The 14,569-nt window shown below is 41.3% G+C and overlaps 1 protein-coding gene across 1 annotated transcript in view; it reads right to left on the bottom strand.

Moving 5' to 3' along the window:
- The window catches only part of GXYLT2 (glucoside xylosyltransferase 2), an 81,958-nt gene that overhangs the window by 20,881 nt on the left and 46,508 nt on the right, over positions 1-14,569 (bottom strand). The window contains exons 4-5 of the mRNA XM_055557813.1: positions 1,381-1,632; positions 159-282 (exon numbers count right to left, since the gene is read on the bottom strand). Coding sequence (XP_055413788.1) covers positions 159-282; positions 1,381-1,632 — 376 coding nt within the window. The remainder of the gene's footprint in view (positions 1-158; positions 283-1,380; positions 1,633-14,569) is intronic.

Consider the following 14,569-nt stretch of genomic DNA (forward strand, 5'->3'; position numbering starts at 1 on the left):
ACGGCCCACGTGAGACCCCAAGGGCGGATGAAAAGGCCCCCTTTGCAGGGGACACAGGCACAATTCAGGATCCGCCAACACAGCCCAGGCTGGAATGTGTTCTGTGGGGTGAGGTGGGCGAACTCCTCCATGAACCACATTCTCGAAAGAGAACCTACCTGGGTTGAAATAAAAAATAATATTTAATAAGTCCTGGTCTCCCCACGTGATGGCATTCTTGTACTTCTGGTAGAGAGGGTACAGCATGTCCTTCCAAGCCAACCCTGTTGAAATCATGCTGTTCTGGAAAAGACAAAACCATCACAGTGGCTATGACATATGGCAAATACATCTGATCTGCTGAGTATCGGTGTACAGGGACGAGTTCTCCCCTGTACTCTCTGCCCCCCAGAGTGAAGATGAAATCAACAGAGGAAGGGTCCTGCTGGCCTCAAGGCATAGGACAAAGCAAAATTAGGACTGGAGACTGCAGGAGTACACACGGATGGCAGACGGACCCAGAACTAGAAGCGGGCCTATGGCTTCTCAGAAAAGCAGGCCCCGGATCGAACCCTTCTTTGTTACACTGAATTCTTGCCTCTGAAGTGAAGGAACAAAATACAGATACCATAATTAAGGTGTCTTAAGGAAAAATACCTTTTACTTATCTCACAACAATTATTTATTTTTAAGACAAAAGCAACATATTCACATTAAATATTCAGACAGCACACAAAGATGTAAAAAGTAGATATTTTTCCTTCTGCTTCCTACAATTCCCATTCCCACTTTGTCTAGATGGAGCCACAATTAATGGCCAGTTTCTTAGGTATTCTTCTGGAAATTTCTAAGGCATAAAAGGAACCACACCCTATGGTACCATGTTTTGTTGCATTTAAATTTTTTCACTTAATGCTTTTTTTAGAAATCTTGCTTATCTTACTTACAGATTTGACCTAATCCTTTTTAGTAGGAGGATAATTTTTTTTGACTTGTTCTCTACTGATGTTCACTTAGGTTCTTCCAGTTTTTTGCCAAGATAAAAGCTGAGGCCTTGTTCATTTATCTCTGTATATTTATGTAAATTTATCCCTAGGGTAATTCCAAGAAGTTCTCCAAAGTTTTGTAAGGCTGAGATACACACAGGGTTTAAAGATGGAATTCAGAAATGCAACATAATGTTCCCGAATAGTAACTCTGTTGAAGAGCTTTAAATTCCATAATCACCTGGGATTTTCCTAAACCAACAAATATTCTGTAACTTTCCAAATGCCTTTCTCTTCCCTGGCTTCTTCTACAAGCCATTTACTTCTAAAGTCAATACACTGACACTCCAGGAACATCACGCTGAAAAGACAAAGCCTTAATGTTTAAAAAAGGAAATATAAACTACTTTCTTACCTTGAACTGGGCACTTCTTATCCGAGTTAAATTCATTAGCATGACTCCTGAGTTAACCCCCGCGGAGCCATAGAAAGGGTGCCGGGCAAAGCGGCTGTACCAGCCAATCTTGGGGATTTCATGCTCGGGGGCCATGGCTGCAAGCTGCGTGGAATTAAACTGCCTCAGAAGCTTCCAGATGTCATCAACAGGTCTCAGAAAGAGAACATCGGTGTCCACGTAGAGAAGGGAGTCCACATCCTTTAAAATTACCTTTGTATGTATTGGGTGAGGAGGGAAAACATGACAAGTCAGAAACAAAGGAAGTGGCCCGAGAGGTCAACATTGACACTGATTTCATTGATTAACGCTAATCCTACAAAGGGTATCACTCTTAGCTCCCATTCCTTTCTTCTCCTTGGACTTCAGGGAGAAGCATCAATCAGAGCATAGACACTTAAAAAAAGATCAGTCTTGACCCAGATTGGTGCAGTTCAAGGACCCTTGACTATATTTGTAAGGGTTAAACTTCCCAGGGAGTGAAAATATCTGCAAATGACTACTTTCTTCTTCTTCCAGGCTTTCTTCTTCCATCCTCCAGTAAGGCCATCTGTCTTTCTCTTTTAGTTTTTTCTTGGAAAATCTAGGGCAGGCATTAGAACACTTGAAGCTGGACAACTAGACTAGTTCATGCCAGGCTTTAGGGTAAATACTCTGTCTCTGGATCCATTTCTTCCACTGTTGGTGGGTATGGCTCTGCATCTTTTTGAAATAATATTTTCAACTAAGGTTTAGACTTGGGAATAGGCAAAGCAAGTCATTGGCCAGCTTTGTCTGCAGGGATTGGCAAATGCTTTTCTCTACATGGCTAGGGAGTAATATTTTAGGTTCTGTTGCAGCTACTCAACTCTGTTGTAGGATAAAAGCAGCCATGGACAATATATAAACAAATGAGCATGGGTGATTCCAGTAATACTTTACTCGGGAACACTTAAATTCGAATTACATATAATCTTTAGATGTCACAAAACCTCCTTCTTATGTTTCTTTTGTCAACCATTTGAAACATAAAAGACATTCTTGTCTCAAGGACTCTGGTTTGTCAACCTCTGTTGTAGATCATTCAAGTCAGCCACCTTAAGTAAAAAAGTTCTCCTTTGCTAAATGCTTATTCACTTATCAGAATTGTGCCCTGGGGTCTGAGACTTCAAAGCCATTGTTATTATAGTAATAGGGTTATTTACCTTGTTTTGTTATTGTTCCCCCAAATTTAAAGGTAGCTTAACCAAAGAAGGATCATCATCCTAAAACCGTAACAACACTTGTTATGGCCTGAAAGAGTCTTTCTAAAATGCATGTGTTGAAGCCCTAACACTCAATGTGATGGTATTTAGAGATGGGGGTCTTTGGGAGGTAATTATGGTTACTTGAGGTCCTGAAGGTAGAACCTTCAAGATGGGATGCGTGTGTGCGTGCTCAGTCATGCCTGACTCTGCGACCCCACAGGTGGTAGCCCACCAGGCTTCCCTATAGGATTCTCCAGGCAAGAATACTGGAGTGGGTTGCCATTTCCTTCTCCAGTAAGACAGGATCTGTGTCCTCATTAAAAGAGACATCAGACAGCTTGTGTCTCTCTCTTGCTCACTTGCTCTTGCACTCATCTCACTCTCGCTCGCTGTCTCTCTTTCTGCCATGTGAGAACATAGTGAGAAGGGCAGCAGTCTGCATGCCAGAGAGAGGCTTCTCACCCTAATCTCAGACTTCCAGCTTCTAGAACTATAAGAAAATACATTTCTGTGGTTCAAGTCACCCAGCTATGGTATTTTGTTATGGCAAGTTAAGACAACATTCCTCTGAGATCCTAATATTTAAAATTGATGAACATGGGCACCATATGACACAGGCATCATGGAGATTTCAGTTTTGAATAATTTTAAAACTTACATGATTAGTTGTAACATTTATCTTTCCTTCCTCATGTGGTAGAGGAATAGAATTTACATGTCAATAAAATGAAATAAAAAACAATGATCATCTACCATGTCACAACAGATTATCCAAATTAAAAAAATACATGCAACCTTGTTAAATGCTTTGTAAATACATTAATCATTGCTGGGAATTCCAGCACTTATCCCAGGAAAAGTTCTGTTAGTAACAATACTGCTGCTGCTGCTGGGGCTGCTAAGTCGCTTCAGTCGTGTCCAACTCTGTGCGACCCCATAGATGGCAGCCCCCTGGCTCCCCCGTCCCTGGGATTCTCCAGGCAAGAACACAGGAGTGGGTTGCCATTTCCTTCTCCAATGCATGAAAGTGGAAAGTGAAAAGTGAAAGTGAAGTCATTCAGTCGTGTCCGACTCTTAGCGACCCCATGGACTGCAGCCCAACCAGGCTCCTCCGTCCATGGGATTTTCCAGGCAAGAGTGCTGGAGTGGGGTGCCATTGCCTTCTCCTCCTGAATGCCCACAGGGCTCAGAAATTCACACTTGGAGGGCTGGAATGGCTGATGACTCTGACATCCTTGCTTACTGATATGGCAGGAAATACTCCATTTCTCAAAAACTTCAAATGTATTTAGTTACCATTCGCATCAGTGGCCACAGTACTTCAAAGCATGTGTTGACCATAAAGTGTTTTTTATACAGGCAAAGTCCAGTAGAGAAAAAATGGAAGTTTTTGAACCTTTATAATAGAATCCACTTATTACCTTGACTGAAAACAAGAGCACAAAGGTCTCTTTACTCTTTATCTGAGAAAAAAAAACAAAAACAAAACAGGAGAAAAACCCGACTCCTTCTATAACATTGCATCTCTTGAGGCTAATTCTGCAGCAATTATTGGTGGTATTAATTTGAAGAGGATCACTGTGGCCACGTTTTAATGGGCAGAGGGATACTTACCGAAAGGGTATAAAATCAGCCATTCTAATTCTCTTATGGAAATTAGCACTAGAAATGAGGCCTTTGGTTTCTAAGAGAAGGGCAAAAAAGAGGCATAGGCACAGACAATAGCTATCTGTATACAAAGCTGCTCCGGTTCCATTCATCACCCCAACCTGGGCAGCTGCATCGGGGAACCCTGCTGGCTCTCTGTGCTAAGTAAGGATCAAAGGCTGGCCATGGGCAGCAAGATTATCAGGGGCCACTGGCTGTCATTCAAGTTCATTATTTGCTCCAACCTTACTCTGACTTTGACAGCACAACTCTGTGGCTGGAAGTTTTGGCTTTGAAATGTCATTACTTGTGTTCAGATTCTGTTTCTACTACCAACTGTGGTCTTGGGCAAGCTGGTTCGAGCCTTCTAAGCCTTATTTTCCTTATCTTGTAGGTGGGATCAGTCACTCACTTTAGAGTGCCGTTGGGATGATTAAATGAGATAATGCATGTGAAGCCCCTGGCACACACACGATGCGGACTCGATAAATGCTGTGTGATAGTCTTACTGTCTCACTCTCAGGAGGGCTAGTTCCTTGACTCACAGCCCAGTAACTGGCTGCCATAGACGTAGCAGTAGCAGCAGTAAGTAGCAGTAGTAGTAAAAGACTGAGGCGTATTATCTGTCCTCAAGGAAGTTTAGCTGGGAAGGCAGATAAAGCAAAGAAAGATATGCTAATGGTAGGGGAAGCACAGAAGCACAAAGAAGGTCCCCCTAAACCAGTTTGGAGTGAAAACAGGGAAGGCTTCCCAGATGAAGTGACATCTAAGCCAAGAGATTAGTAGTGAAGAACAGGGCAAAGAGTGTTAAAGATAAATAGAACGGCATGTGAAAAGTCCCAGTAACCAAGAGAGAACAACGCATAGGCAAGTTGGCTGATGGGCCTGAAGCTTAAAGCAGGAGAGCCAAGAGCCATGGGTGGGGAGAGATTAGGCTGGTCAAGTGGGCAGGGGCCTGATCAGGACCTACGCAGACAAATTAGAACTTGACCCTGAGAGCAATGGGGAGATGTGAAATAATTTGAACCAGGAATTGAGATCTGATGCTTCCTCTCCTACCCTCATCGTTCACAGCCAATCCTCAGCAAGTCTCATGCACTGTTCCTCCAAAATACACCTGAATTTGCCCATCTCTCTCCCTTTCCGCTGCCTCACCCTCAGTCCAAGGCACCATTATAAGCTCTCCTAGAATTCTGGAAAGGTCCATTCACTGTCATTCCTCCTCCGATCTATTCCTAACAGAGTAGCCAGAACAATTTTTTAAACTCCAGTGTCATTTTTTCTTGGACCCATGGCTTATTTACAAGGTGGGGGGTTGCTTAATTTCCAAATATTTGGGATTTTCCAGATATCTTTTTACTGTTTGTTTCTAATTTAACTTCCTTATACTCAGGGAGCATACTCTGCATGATTTCAGTCCTGTCCCTTTCACTGAGACTTGTTTTATGGCCCAGCATTTGGTGAATGCTGAATGTTTATCCTGCAGTTGTTGGGTGGAGCATTCTATAAATTCTATAGCTACTGATTAGGTCAGCTGGTTGATAGTGTTGTCAAGGATTTCTAGGTCCTAACTGATTTTCTGTTTACTTATTTTAACCACAGGAGCTCTAAGGAGTTCTATCTTCAGACACAAAGAAAGAGTGGAGAAATATGAAATTACTGCAAGTTCATTTACGTCAACAGATATGATTTGGGAGCCATCATTAATTTTCACACTAACAAACAATTACCAAAAAGGAAGAGTGCTGAAGTCTCCCACACTGACTGTGGATTTGCATACTTCTCCATTTCTCTAAGCATGGTTTTGCTTTCTACAGCTGGAAGCTCTGTTATTAGGCTTTTAGGTGCATACTCATTTAGAGTGGAATATGCTCCTGATGGATTGAGCCTCATATCATTATGAAAGATCCAGAGGGCTTTTTTAAAAACTTATATTAGACGATACCACTTTCATCTTTAAACCTCTTCAAGAGTTTTCACTGCACTTTCATTACACATGAACCATGGTCCCTAAAAGATAGACATACTCTGACCCTACGGGGCACCGAGTTCTTATCAGTGGTGATCTTTCACCTCCTAGCACAACTCTGGCTTTAAGACCTTCAACTTTTCATTATGGTTCAATTACTGTCAAAGTCAACAAACGGTAGGGAGCAAAACAGACTTAATAGGAAGCCAAAAACTTCCATTTCTCTTCCTGCCTAAATATAGCCAGAGTTTCCACTGTCAGAGGCACACTTACACCTTTGCTTAGTTAGAAACTAACACATAAGTCCCCCACTTTCAAGAAGAAAACATAAAGTAGAAACTACCCCATTTAACAATCTTTTGGAAAAGGATTTTTTTGTTTTTTGGTTTGTTTGCTTTGTTTGTTTGTTTTTGGCTGTGCAGCATGGCTTGTGCGATCTTAGATCCCTGACCAGGGATTGAACCTGGGCCACAGAGCCCTAACCACTGGACAGCCAAGGAATTCCCAGGAATCATCTTTTGGAATGATCTCTCTCACTTTATTCCCTAAATTCAAAGCACCCAAGGTGAAGAAGATAAGGTGCTCAAATCTGCTGAAAAACAGTGCATCTATAGTTTATGAAATACATGTGCAGCTCTGACGCTTTAGTTAGTGTCAAGGTTTGTGAGCTCTTGTTTTAGACAATTGCCTAAAGTATCAAAACTGTGATTAGTGTGAAATTAATGATGCCCCCAAATCATATCTGTTGATATAAATCAGTTAACAGTAACTTCACATTTCTCCCCCTTTCCTTGGCTCTCGAGATTAAGCTCTAGGGAGCACCTGTGATTTAGGATAAACGTCATCCCAAGCCTGTGAGCAAAGTGCTACCAACAGATTGCCGCATGTGAGGCAGAGCTTTCCACTTACCATTTTTGAACGCCCAGCTCTAACTCAGCCTGCAGGTATAAGCTCAGGTGTGGTCTCCTCAGAAATGCTTACCCAAGAGCCTCCTTCCTCTTGCCTTCCAGCCTCTCCATCACCCCACTATATTACCTCTGTCCACAACCAAATTATTTTCTCATCTGTTGCTTGCCTTCCCCAATTAGAATAGAAGTTCCATGAGGGCAGGGACCTTCTAGGTCTAGTGAACTTCTAAAGTTTGTGGGCCTAGTGTAATGCCTAGTAGACATATTAGGCAGCAATAAATATTTACCCAAAGTAATGACTTCAATCACTGAGCTGTCTCAAAACCATTGTAACTTTAAATATCCTTCAAGGCTGATTGCAGAAGAAAGGAGAGGTCCTGAGAAATGAGAAGGTCTGTGAATAGCTGAAGAATAAAAGAACCATGTTCCTGAAGAGAAAACCAACATAACACCTACCGTGCTGAATATCATTCTTTTGCTGGTGTGGTCCAGTGTGTCATGCTCCAAGTCTCTGTTAATGGGGCAGCTAAGTTGCTAAATATGTATAATATCCCATTTCCTTACCTCTCCAGGATTTTAAAAAGACCCTAAGAACTGAAGGAATCGAAAGGGAGCTGAAGGAGGCTAACTGGAGCAGGAACCTATGGTTCTTGCCCCCTGTGACCTCTGCCTGCCTTCTGTCTGTGAAAAGAGTTTAGCTAAAGAATAAGTTTAGTCTGAGAAGTGAGAAAATGCAGAAACAAAGGAAAACAGTCCGATGAGATGAAATAACCATTTCGTCATTAGGCATAATTAAGGATCTTTAGTTCCTTCTCAAGGCCTATAGATAATATTTTGAGCTATATCCTGTGAGCTGTCTTCCAGACACTGAAACCTCCACCAGGTGGGAGAAGTTAACTACATGATGACCAGACTGTAGCCACGACATCCGCTGCCACAATTCTTAGAGATGGCCTCAAGGAAATGAGAACAAACAGACCCCAGAACTAAAGATAAACTGTACTTAAAACAATCAAGGTGATACTGGTCAGACCACTGATCACCAATTTCATGATGACCGTCAGACCAGACTGCAGTTTCTGCATCCCCCTCTCCCTGTCTATAAAAGCCTCCCTCTCCCCCCAGCCCACCATTGCTGGCATCCAAAATAAAGCAAACTTTCCTATTGGCTTTTGAGTGGCCAGCTGTGGGACTCCCCATTGCTGGTTACAAAGGGAAAGGGCAGAACAGAAGCAAAAGCAAAAAAAGCCATGTAGATTTCAGCAGAACTGAATTCCAAAGAGGGGATCTTCGGTAAATGATGTTAGTGATAATCAGGATAGGGTTAAAGAGAGTTAAAGGAGAAGATGGAAACAGAAAAGAGGAAAAGACATCTCAAGAAGCAAAAAAGAAACACATATTTTATTCTAACATTTATAAAAAACAGAGACTTGAATATAATTAAAATAGCAACAATTCATTTGTACAGTCTACAAGTCACAGTCTCCATATACACTGTTAGATCATGACTAAACGAATGATGGTCTCCATGGAAACACACAAGAAAAGCAGACATTGTTTAACTCTGGGAAGATGAAAAAGTTCTGGAGATGGTGATGGTTTGCACAATGTACTGAATGCCACAGACCTGTACCTTAAAAATGGTTAGTTCAAACATGTTACATTATATATACCTTGCTGTGTGCTTAGTTGCCCAGTTGTGTCTGCTTCTTTGTGACCCCATGGACTGTAGCCTGCCAGGCTCCTCTACCCATGGGATTCTCCAGGCAAGAATAGTGGAGTAGGTTGCCATTTCCTTCTCCAGGGTTCTTCCTGACCTGGGGATCGAACCGGAGTCTCTCACGTCTCCTGCATTGGCAGGCAGATTCTTTACCACTAGCGCTACGTGGGAAGGGGTTAGATTCTGGGACAAATGTTTGCAGTCCCCAAGCCTTTCTCATTCTACAAAAAGATAAACTGGATAGAAGAGGATTTCTGGGGCTATTTGGACTTTTCCCTCTGGAACCAAATTCCTGTTTCCAAATCAAAATCAGAACAAAAAGAAAATTTTACATTTCAATACATATATGCAACTTGATCAAAATTAATTCCTTTTTCTTCCACCATTCTATCATATTCTTTTTCAAAAAAACCTACATGGACCTATCTTGAAGCTATTACAGAGAAAATAAATTTGGGTGAAAGAGAGAAAGACAGGTAATGATAAAGATGTCCATTGATGGCTGGGTAACCTCTGAGAGATCCTCTAGTACATAGAGGTGGCAATCTAAGATAATAATTTATGATTTGGAATAATGCTGAAAAGTTAAGAAGTGAACTCGTTCAGAATGCAAAGGGCCCTGAAAAACCACGCTGAGGGGTTGTCCCGACTTGATCCTATAAAACAACAGGAACTCTGGGCTGAGAATCCACATGAGAATATCATTCAAAAACTAAAAAATCTAGGAGTGGCATGCAGGAGGGAAGGGACACTGACGGCAGGAAGACAAGTAAATAGATCAGTACAATCATCATTTTCTCTATTATAATTGTAGCATTTATTGTTTGTTTTAATGTAAATACACCCAGAACCAGAATACCTGGTCAGAAAGAGGCCAGCAACTTCTGTGATCCTCTGTAATTCTGGCATGTCTGTATATCCTTGCAAATGTGAATAAAAAGTTTCCATACATTATGAAAATTATTTTTTTCTATTTCTTACTGGTTTGCCATTTTAAAAACTGGGGAAATTATACAAATGCATGCTTGTATGTTATAAAAGTATGGACAATTCAGCAATCCACAGAATAAGAAATTCAAATAGTTCTTTTTCTGCCTCTCCCCAGCATCCCATCACTCCATGCTCTTATACCCTTTCTTCTTTTTTAGAATTAACTAACCATAACAGTTCAGTGAACTTCACCCCACCTCAGGCAGTTTCTACATATTTAAATATATATAAAAAAATAACCTTTTCAGGGCTTTCCTGGCAGCTCAGTATAAAGAATCCACCAGCAATGCAGGAGACGCAGAAGACTTGGGTTTGATCCCTGGATCGGGAAGATTCCTGGAGGTGGGCATGGCAACACACTCCAGTATTCTTGCCTGGAGAATCCTCTGGACAGAACACCCTGGTGGGCTACAGTCTATAGGGTGGCAAAGAGTCAGACACGACTGAAGCAACTGAGCACGCGTGCACATGACCTTTTCAAGGCCAGGAATTCAGATCTCAGCCCAACTGCGACCTCCTCAGACAGCCCCACTCCCCAACATTCCTAAAATGCTTTAATTTTTTCTCATTATTCTTATTACTATCTGAAATGAGTTTGGGTTTGGTAAGTATTGTTGAATGAATGCTTTTATATATGATGCACATAGTTTTGGAGTTTTCAGAATTAAAGTAGGGTTGATTTACAATGTTGTGTCTTACTGGTGTACAACACAGAGTGATTCAAATACATATATACACACATAGTCTTTTTGACGTTCTTTCCCGTTATAGTTTATTATAAGACATTGAGCACAGTTCCTGTGCTGGAGAGTAGGACCTTGTTGCTTATCTACTTTGCATACAGTAGTTTGTATCTGCTAATCTCAACCTCCTAATTTATCCCTTCCCACCTCTTTCCCTTTTGATAACTAACCATATGTTTGTTTCCTATGTCTTGTCTGTTTTGTAAATCATTTCATTTGTATCGTATTTTAGATTTCACATATAAGAGACATCATATGATATTCGTCTTTCTCTGACTTGCTTCATATAGTACGATAATCTCTAGGTCTATCCATGTTGCTGTAAATGGCATTGTTTCATTCTTTTTTACGACTGAGTAATATTCCATTATATATATGTACCATATCTTCATCCACTCATTTGTCAATGGACACTGAAGTTGTTTCCATGTCTTGGCTCTTGTAAACAGTGCTGCTATGAACATCAGGGTGCATGCATTTTTTCAGATTAAAATTTTCTCCATATATATTCCCAGGAGTCAGATTGCTGGATCTTATGGCAACTCTGCTTTTAGTTTTTTAAGGAACCTCTATCCTGTTTTTCACAGTGGCTGCACTAATTTATATTTCCACCAACACATACTTTGTAATTATCTACTTTGAGATATTTCCCCTTAGTTTTAGATGTGCAGAGAGCAAAGAACTTTCTGTTTAATGCTATATGTTCTCAAATATCCTTTATACTGTTAAAATAGTTTAAGATAGGGGAGAGAATTATGAACACTTGGAAAGTATCATTCCTCTATAGTGCTCTTTTGTCCTGTTTCATTGCAAATCTGTACAAAAATAAATATCCACTCGATTAAATAGTGATTCACCACTTACGCTGTTTTGAGATTTTAAAAGAGGATCACTAAACTGCTAGCTTAAAATGCACAGGAGATCAGCTGGCTGCTCTGTGATGACTTAGATGGGTGTGATGGTGGGGGGGGGTGGGGGTGGAAGGTAGGTCCAAGAGGGAAGGGATATGTGTATAGGATACACTTCCCTGTACAGGAGACATTAACACAACATTGTAAAGCAACTGTACTCCAAGGGGGAAAAAAAAAGAAAGCATTATAATGCCCTCATTCTGAAAAAAAAAAAAACCAAAAACAAACAAAAAAACCCCCAATAACTTATGTACCAAAGAGGTCATTGTGCTTGTCTGAAAGTGACAAAAATGTTTTAAAGGTGTCATGCCAATAAATAAATAAATAAAGCGTACAGGAGAAAATTAAAGTATAGCAATTTTTATTTTTGCTTCTGTTGTGCCCTCTTGTGGAATGACATATAACTTGCATATTCATTTTTGTGAAGTTTTAACAAAGAGCAGATTGTATCCGTGTCCTTGCTACATTTACACATGTTCCTGTTAGATAGCTAGAAAAAGGAGTCCAAGATGGTGTCTGGAAGAATCACATAGAAGGCAAACAAAAGAAAAAGTCCAGGAAAGAGGAAGTCAAGAACCAGAGTGAGAAGTGTATGTCTATTTGCATTCCCTTCCCTGATTGGTGGCCGGTACAAGCCCTATTTAGCATAAGGCTGGACCAATCAGGCTCCAGGGGGAGGTGACAGAAAGTATGAAAGAGGAAAGCAAACAGAGATGGAGGCCACTCTTTGGGGATCAGCCTGTTTCCTTTGGGGTCAGCCCACTCTCATGTCTCAAGGGTGTACTATCTGCTGTCTGCTTAACAAAATTCTACCTGCTTGAGGTGTAGCTAGTCTGTTGTTTCACATCTTTGCTACAAGGAGATAAGAATCGAAGGAGAGAAATAAACTGACTTGACGTTTCCATCAATGAAGTAGACTCTTCCAATCAGTTTAATCTTTGATCACCATACAAACAAGATTCAGATTGCCTCTGAGTTGAGCAAATCAAAGATGGCTTTGTTCAGGATGGTTCTCTTAAAATTCTGGCTTGTCAAGCTTGTGTTTGGTCTTTGATTTCATCATCTCAGCTGTGGGGCCAACTGTTCTAACCGCATGCAGGCCGTATTGCACAGGCCTTGCATTCCTGAAGGTGTCTGGTTTCTCTGGCGTGCTCCGAGATACTGGCTCTCTCAGCTCTTTCATCTGCTCCCATCATCCTTTTGGCTTGCTTCCTCTTCTTATCAGGTGTTGCAATCCCAGCCAGCAAGTACATACTATCTTCTCTTGCTGGCTGCAGACATCCTGTTAGCCATGGCAACTGTCCTTTAAAGCAGAGTCCAGTTTCTGAGTCAGATGGTGCCTTCTCCGAGACTGTCCCCTCTGCTAGGGAGTTGCTAGAAACAGGGTTGCAAGCAACTATAGGTCTCCACTTGAATTGGACTGGTTTTCAAAGGATGTTTTCCTTTTCCTTGTATATGAGAATGAAATTCAATTAACATTTACTGAATATTTACGGGGTTCAAGTCAGGGCTCTTAATAAGCACTGAATCTTCAAATCCTCTCTAGGACACTTTGATGAACTTGGTAAAGCCCTGCCCACTCATTCATGCATCCAATCATCCAGCTTCCCTCCTTCCCTCCCTTTCCTCTATCCTTCCTTCCTGCTTTCCTACCTACCTTCCTTCTCATCCATACCTTCCAAACAGTTTTACTGAGTGTCTTCTGTTAATATGTACAGTACACTATCTGTTGGAGATCAAAGACTTTTCCCCTGGTAGGACTTAGATGCCAGTGAGAGAAAGCAAAAAATAAGTAAGTAAAGTATAGATGAAACTTTGAAGATAGTAGCAGAGAAGGAAAAATAGAGTGAGGGAGAGGAGCAATTTTAAATAAAATAGCCTCACTGAACAAGTGAGTCTGAACAAAGACATGTGTACTATTTTTATACCCAGTTAACAGATGACGATGGAAGATTCATGGGAATCTTCCAAAGGAGGTAGTTTGGAATATCCTGGGAATCTTTTCTATAAATACAGAAGAAAAATTTGGCATTTAGAGATTGCAGGAAGTCAGACAGAATGGCTACACTACGGGATAAACTTGGGCTTCAATCCAGGTTCTAAGATATACCCCAGGAAAAAAATAAGGTAAACTTCCCTTAACTTCAGTTTCCTCCTTAGAAAAAAATGTTACAAATCAGTACATTCCTCAAAGAGCTGAGAAGAGTTGACAAAATCATCAATCGGAGGATCTTACCATGTGTCTGTGTAACAGTCACTGTGTGGTCTTTGTGGACCAACTATAGAGTCCCCTCCTTTCAGTGGCACATCCTGAAGACCTATCTTAAAGCCTCATTTCTCAAAGTATTTTCAGTTGTACCCCACAGTAAGAAAGGCATCTATATCCCAATACTAGAATGTGCACACATAAATACGTAAAACAGAAACATTTTCAAAAATATTATTTGTCTTACTATAGTCATGCATGTCCCTTATTCAATTCTACTCTACTTATTTAATTTTTAAAAGAGCTGATTATTATCTACAAAATTGATTTCAGGAATTACTAGTGGGGGACTTTCCTGGCAGTCTAGTGGTTACAACTCCAAGCTCCCATTGCAGGGGGGCATGGGTTTGACCTCCTGGTCAGGGAACTAAGATCCCATACACCAGGCAGCATGCTCCAAAAACCCCCCACACAAAAAGAGTTCAGTTCAGTTCAGTTCAGTCGCTCAGTTGTGTCTGACTCTTCTCGACCCCATGAATCTCAGCACACCAGGCCTCCCTGTCCATCACCAACTCCCAGAGTTCACTCAGACTCACATCCATCGAGTCAGTGATGCCATCCAGCCATCTCATCCTCTGTCCTCCCCTTCTGCTCCTGCTCCCAATCCCTCCCAGCATCAGAGTCTTTTCCAATGAGTCAACTCTTCGCATGAGGTGGCCAAAGTACTGGAGTTTCAGCTTTAGCATCATTCCCTCCAAAGAAATCCCAGGGCTGATCTCCTTTAGAATGGACTGGTTGGATCTCCTTGCAGTCCAAGGGACTTGCAAGAG

The sequence above is a fragment of the Bubalus kerabau genome, chromosome 20 (genome assembly GCF_029407905.1).
Source record: "Bubalus kerabau isolate K-KA32 ecotype Philippines breed swamp buffalo chromosome 20, PCC_UOA_SB_1v2, whole genome shotgun sequence".
NCBI lineage: Eukaryota > Metazoa > Chordata > Mammalia > Artiodactyla > Bovidae > Bubalus > Bubalus kerabau.